General features: G+C 45.8%; 1 protein-coding gene across 1 annotated transcript in view; it reads left to right on the plus strand.

Annotated features, from left to right (window-relative positions):
- Positions 1 to 5793, plus strand: part of BACH2 (BTB and CNC homology 1, basic leucine zipper transcription factor 2) — a 98863-nt gene extending 93070 nt beyond the window's left edge. The window contains exons 5-6 of the mRNA XM_010189555.1: positions 392 to 598; positions 5314 to 5793. Of these exons, the coding sequence (XP_010187857.1) occupies positions 392 to 598; positions 5314 to 5793 (687 nt within the window). The remainder of the gene's footprint in view (positions 1 to 391; positions 599 to 5313) is intronic.
- The last annotated feature ends 439 nt before the right edge of the window (positions 5794 to 6232 follow it).

The following is a 6232-nucleotide window of genomic DNA, read 5'->3' on the forward strand; positions in this document are numbered from 1 at the left end:
GCTGAGGTAATAGCCCATTCCTTGAAATTAGTTTGAAATTAATAGCAGCGAGGTACTTTGCTGTTTTCAGAAGGCCATGTCTCTTAGCGGATGGAGCCTTCTTTTAATGCAAGGAGATCTGTTATTGGAGTTGTTTAGAAAGATGAAATTTTTACCTGGGTTTCATCTATATTGCTGATTTCAGTTCAATTATAATCTGATCCTTACCAGCTAGACCTCCACACAATGTGCCACAAGGGAACATTGAAATCTTTCTCGATGCAAAACTCAGTGTGGTGTTTATTTAGGGGGCAGCAGCAGAGCTAATCGTACTTCCACTCAGTGTTGTTCGGCTTGCATTCAGCAAGCAAAATATGACTCTCTGCTCTTGTCTTGTATTTGTTTGTTTTAGGTGAAGCTTCCTTTTCCTGTTGATCAAATCACAGATCTTCCAAGGAATGATTTCCAGATGATGATAAAGATGCACAAGCTAACCTCAGAGCAGCTCGAGTTCATCCACGACGTCCGCCGGCGCAGCAAGAATCGAATTGCAGCTCAGCGCTGCCGCAAGAGGAAACTGGACTGCATTCAGAACCTAGAATGTGAAATCCGCAAGCTGGTGAGTTGTGTGCTCTCATCGTGGCTCCGCTCGCCCTCGTGCCGCAGCTTGCAGGGCACCAGCAGCAATTCCTTTGCAGAGTTCAGTGGGTTCAGTCAGTTTGTATGTAAGTAAGCAGAGCCACTAATATGAAATATGGTATACAAAAATGTATTGGTACGTGTGTGTATATAATGTATAGCACAAAATTCCAATGGAACGAGGCCTAGATATCTCTTTATTTTGGTTTCTCAAGAGAAGATTGTTGAATGAGTTGTAAGAGGAGTGAAGCCTGTATCACAGCTACCCTCTTACTGTTTAACTTACCCCCAGTACCTACAGTGCATCCACAAAGGCATCTCCTCATCCAAGCCCCATTTCCATGCTTAACTACCATAACAGTCTGTTGGGCAGGATTCATGGAGAGCTCAAAAAGTGTGCAGAGACTTTCAGAGGTTGTCTGATCCAAGCAGTGGTATGGCAGGGCCAGCTTCATCTTTACATAGAGATTTTCTTTCTCTTTGGTGTGCTAGAAGGCAGTTCAGCGTTTTCAGGACATTTCAGCCCACTATGCCTTTTCTTCATCTCTGTAATTCACTGAGCAAATGGCAGAAATGGCGAAGGAAGTGAAAAGCTGGGAATGTGGATATCCAGACAAATGGGCATCCCTTGGTGTAGATCAGTGAGATGGCAAGGGTATGTTTCTCCTTGCTCCTGCTGTCTTCCTCCCTCTAACGCTCCTGATGTGCTGTGCAGTGAAACCCCACTATGATTCAAGGACCATCTAACACAAAAGGCCTTTACGTGCCATGCACTGGGTTCAAGTGACAACTGTTGGTTTACCCCACCCACATCTTAATCTAAGGAAGTGAGGTGACTGGAGCAAGGCTAAATGGCTGCTCAGGAAATTCCTGTCCCTTTCAGTCATGCTATGGACACCTCAGGTGTGGCTTGGGTGGCTAAACACACATATCTACAATAATAGACACTGACGCTGGACCTAGTTGTCCTGGTTTCCTGTACAGTCAGTGAAGAGAAACAGATACTTGTTGAGTCTGATTTGTCTCATCCTGCAGCAGAGGAGGTGACATACAGCTCAGAAGTACCTGTTCCTCTCCACTGATAAACTTGATCACCTGGAGAGACATGGCAGATGTAGACACCTTAGCTATAGGCACCTTAACTGCAAAAAACTCCCCTCCTTTTTGACAGTGCCCCTGTGGTCTGAGGGCCCTGCACCTCTTCCCCTGCCATCCCTTGCCCATTGAGAAAGCAGCTGGCACACAACAAAAAAAAAGGCTTGAGACAAGGGTCTCAGGGTGTCACTAAGGAGGAGGAATGCAACGCTGGAACTTCAAAATGAGTTGACACCTACTCATCTGTTTAAAAGTCCTAGAAGCTTTCTGAGATGTCGAAACTAATGTAATAGTCCCAGTTCAGCAGTTAAGAGAAGCGTGGGCATGCAGAAGGCAGGACCAGACAGATTAATTGCATTACACAGTATGGATTTAGGAGTCCAGCATTAAACTTAGCCTTTGAATATCCAGGGGTCTGAGTAATAAATTAATTAATTCACATAGATAAAACAAAACTGATTTCCTCACTAAGATCTCTGTGTACCCAGCTCCTATTAAAATTAAAGGTTATTTGGAGTCTTTGATTTAAATGTCTGTGTGCACATCTAAAACATGCTCAGTTGTAGGTTGGACTTGGTGGGTCTGGGGAACGGGATACTTCCTGTTCTTGTCATAACAGGTTGTGTGTTGGAAGTGGCCTTTAGCGTAGGCTTTGCTGTGCTTCGTTCGCTGCGCAAGCTGTAGCAAACATGGTGTGAAAGAGGCAGTGATCTGCTGGAAGAAGCTGAGTTACCGTCACCCCACAAATGGCAGAAATCATCATGGCTTTGGGTTACTCACTCACTGCCTGTGCCTGTCTGCTTCCCATCTGTGACAGGGAGGTGATGCTGACCCCCCAGGCTGGTTGGGAGACTTAAATCATCAAGGTTTTTGAAGCCTTCACATGCCGTGCTGCTGAAGCCCTGGGGTAGGGGGGAAGAAACAAAAATCAAAACATCGTTCAGAGCAGCACTCTGCTAGTGCAAAACAAACAAAGCATCAGAGAGAAATGAAATAGTGAGCAACTGCTTCTTGCACTGAGCATAATGCACAGTGTGTGTGGAGTAAGTAAGGGGTTCTGCAGGGCGAAAGAGCAGCGCCTGGTACAGGTTGTCAGGAGAAGCAGGTCCAGCTGTGACCGCACTTGCCCATCTCTCTGCACTGAGCAGAGGAGAGGAGGACACATCTTGTGTTCTCCAGAGCAGGGCACTGGGGGCAGCACACTAAGGACAGGACTAGCAGCAAGGGTGGGGTTCAGCTTGATATCTGTAGCCTTCACTTGAAAATTAATTTGGGTTCATTTGCTTTATGTAATCCTGTGACATTACCATTGTTGTCTGACCTAATCAACTGTGTATAGGCAAAATAAATTTTTCAAGTCCCCTTCTCTCCCCAGCACACACACACATCTCTGAGAAATGAATCAAAGACATATGAGTGACCTTGTGGGCCTGATGCCTGCTGAATTTCAGGGCTCAAAAACCCTTTGGGGTGCAGGAGTCTTCGAAAGAAATTTTGAAATTTCAGTTTAGCAAGCTGGACTTGAGTACGTAACAATACGGATCTGGTGCATTGTTCTGAAAAAGATTCTTAGTAAAGAAGACAGTAATGAGGTGTGCAAGAGTATAAAGCTGCAAAATTAAACTCATGCTTTACCTTTGCCTCTCCAGCACTCCTGCCCTCCCGCCATGTGCAGTGCTGTCCAAACAGGCTGTTTGCTTGAAGGTCTTACTTTCACTCTTAGGAAAACCAGCAGTGAAACTCCAGTTGACTTCACTCAATACATGACTACTGGAAATTCCTTTCTCATCTTTTGCCCACTTTGTAAGCAGTATTTTCCAGTCTCCTGAATTATGTAGTGGTTCTAGGACTTAAGGGGTTTTCACACGGTTGGGTCTTCTTTGTGAAAGACCCCTTTAGCCCCCTGCACGCACTTCCTGCAAGTAATGCATCTCCTTGATGCGGATGGTTTCACAGCAGAGAGCGAGTGAAATGATTGTATCCTCTGAGTTTGATAGGTAATTTTTTTTGCCTGCTTTCCCTCACTCATCCATCTACCCACTCACATTCCCTTTTTTCCCTGCAAACTCACAGCATATTCTCTTCCATAATTCATTATCTCAAGATGTACTTGAGCATCTGTTTATTTTTTTATTATTTTTCTGCTTTCTTGATAGATTTATCAATATTTTAACAGTTGGTTCTTTTCATGTGCACTGCTCTCTTGCACATTCACACAGCTGTATGCTTCCAGTGCAGACTTCGGACCCAGGGCGATACTATCAGCTGTCAACAACCACCCATATTTGGATTATCTGAGTTGTGGAGTTTTCACGCCTCAGATGCCAAGGCAGCTTGGGTTTAGCAGTGTTACTAGGTGAGGTACATAGCTGCGCTGCTTTCAGGGCCAGATCAGCTCTGAAAATAGCTCTGGTACTCTACAAAATCTCATCTACTCCCTTAAGCTGTGTGTCCACCTTCCTGGGATGGAAAATGAAGCAGCAGGACCATCCCAGTTGCTCCGCACTGAGTCAACACCAGTTTTAAGAGATGTAACCCAAGGCTGCATCTGGCTCTGTGCCTGTATCCCCTGATCTGCCTCCTGAGCATGGGAAGAGCAGCGGTCACCCTGTGGGGACCTTACCAGCCGCATAAGGGCTAAGCTGGAGATGACTCCCACCACAGTACATCGCACAGCACCATGCACAAGCTAGGGCTGGGGGTCTTACTGGTGTTTTGTTGGATGCGCATCACCCTGGGCTGCTTTTCTCAGTTTTTGAAGTCCCGCATGAAAAAAATAAGTCCTACCAGACTCTCTTGCTCCTCCTCCTCACTGATACTGTCCAAGCTCTCATCTGGCCCCCTCCTGGAGCACCCCACTGACACAGTGAAACTCTGAAAGTGTTCAAGCTAGATGTTGGTAGGAAAAGACATCTGGGAGCACAGGAGGCAGAGCCTGAGCAGAACAAAGGGGAAATGGTGTTGAGCTTGTGTACTGAGTGTTAAGAAGCCCACCAACCTTCAGGGTTCATACATCTTCATAGAAGTATCTTGATTAGGTCAGTATGAAACCAATAAGCACCAGGACATGAGAAAAAGAGCCATGGTGCAGGCAACAGAGCACACGCTTACCCAGTTCCTCTCTTCTGAGTAATGTACCTTGCAGTGGTAATGGGGTTCAGCTGGCACATGGCCTGACTGACTGACCCAACAGTTAGAGGGTGAACCGAACTCCTGCAACATATCCTCACTTCAGGAACTAAACCCTGGTTTCTTGTCTAGGTGGGTAATGCCTTTTCTCCATCAAAATGTTTCTTTCAGAGATTTTTGTATCATACATCAAGCAGCTTTAGTTTATTAAGGGAGCTAATAGTCTCTTGGGAATAACTTGTGACTGTATCCTCTTCCAACTCAAATGCTTTTCTCTAGATGTTTCCCAGACTGCAGTCCACACCAACCTTTTGGTGGTCAAATACCTGATGTCTTTGTGACTTATACTCTGCCCATATAAAAGTAACTGTGATGTGCTGGTGTTCTTGGATGCCGCTGCATACGTGCCCAGAGTGTGCAGCCAGCAGATGACCCTTTTTCAACCTAAGATGCCTTCTTTCTGTTTTTCAGGTGTGTGAGAAAGAGAAATTGCTCTCAGAAAGGAACCAGCTGAAAGCAAGCATGGGAGAATTGTTAGACAACTTCTCGTGTCTTTCCCAAGAAGTGTGTAGAGATATGCAGAGCCCGGAACAGATCCAAGCTCTCCACCGATACTGCCCCCTTCTCAGACCCATGGATCTCCAACCAGCCACCACCATCAGCGCCTCCCCAGCTGGCGTGGAGCAGAGCCTGGTGACCTCCCAGTGCGTGGGGGAAAGCATGCAGTGCTGCTCAGAGCAAGGCTCAGTGCAGCTGGGAGCATCCTGGCTGCCCAACAACGTCTCTGAAAATTGTTCGGCTGGCGGGGGGTTGGATGGAGCTGACACAGGTACTTACCCCGAAAGAGAGCTTCCGCCAGAGCAGAGCAGCCAAACGGTCACGGTAGACTTCTGCCAGGAAATGACTGATAAATGTACAACAGATGAACAACCTAGGAAAGATTACACCTAGTGACTCGTAACCTTAAACGTTACACCTGGTCAGGTGTTCTTCAGTCAGCCAGTGGCAGTGTTCATTTGTTGTCTAGAAGAACGTATTTGGTGCACACTACAGTGGTCTTAGCAGCAATACTGTTTTTAAGTATTCCCTCCTCTCTACAAGCAGGAGTTCTCTTCACAATGGTGCTATCCCTTGCTCAGGCAGGGAACGAAGCAGTGGCAACACTGTCTGTTTTTGTATGTTGATTTCAATCTTAACAGGGATGGACATAACACCTCTGAGGACCCAACCGCAGCTTTTTTCTCAGTGGCCCATGTCACAAAACCCTAACTCAGGAATTTCCTCTGAATGTTCAATTTTTCATTGAAGACAGCTTCTTTACACATCAAAGTTTTATAGCTAAACTGTACATATTATATATAATATATATAAAATATATATATATCCATAT

The sequence above is a fragment of the Mesitornis unicolor genome, unplaced genomic scaffold, assembly GCF_000695765.1.
Source record: "Mesitornis unicolor isolate BGI_N332 unplaced genomic scaffold, ASM69576v1 scaffold10138, whole genome shotgun sequence".
Taxonomy (NCBI): Eukaryota; Metazoa; Chordata; class Aves; order Mesitornithiformes; family Mesitornithidae; genus Mesitornis; species Mesitornis unicolor.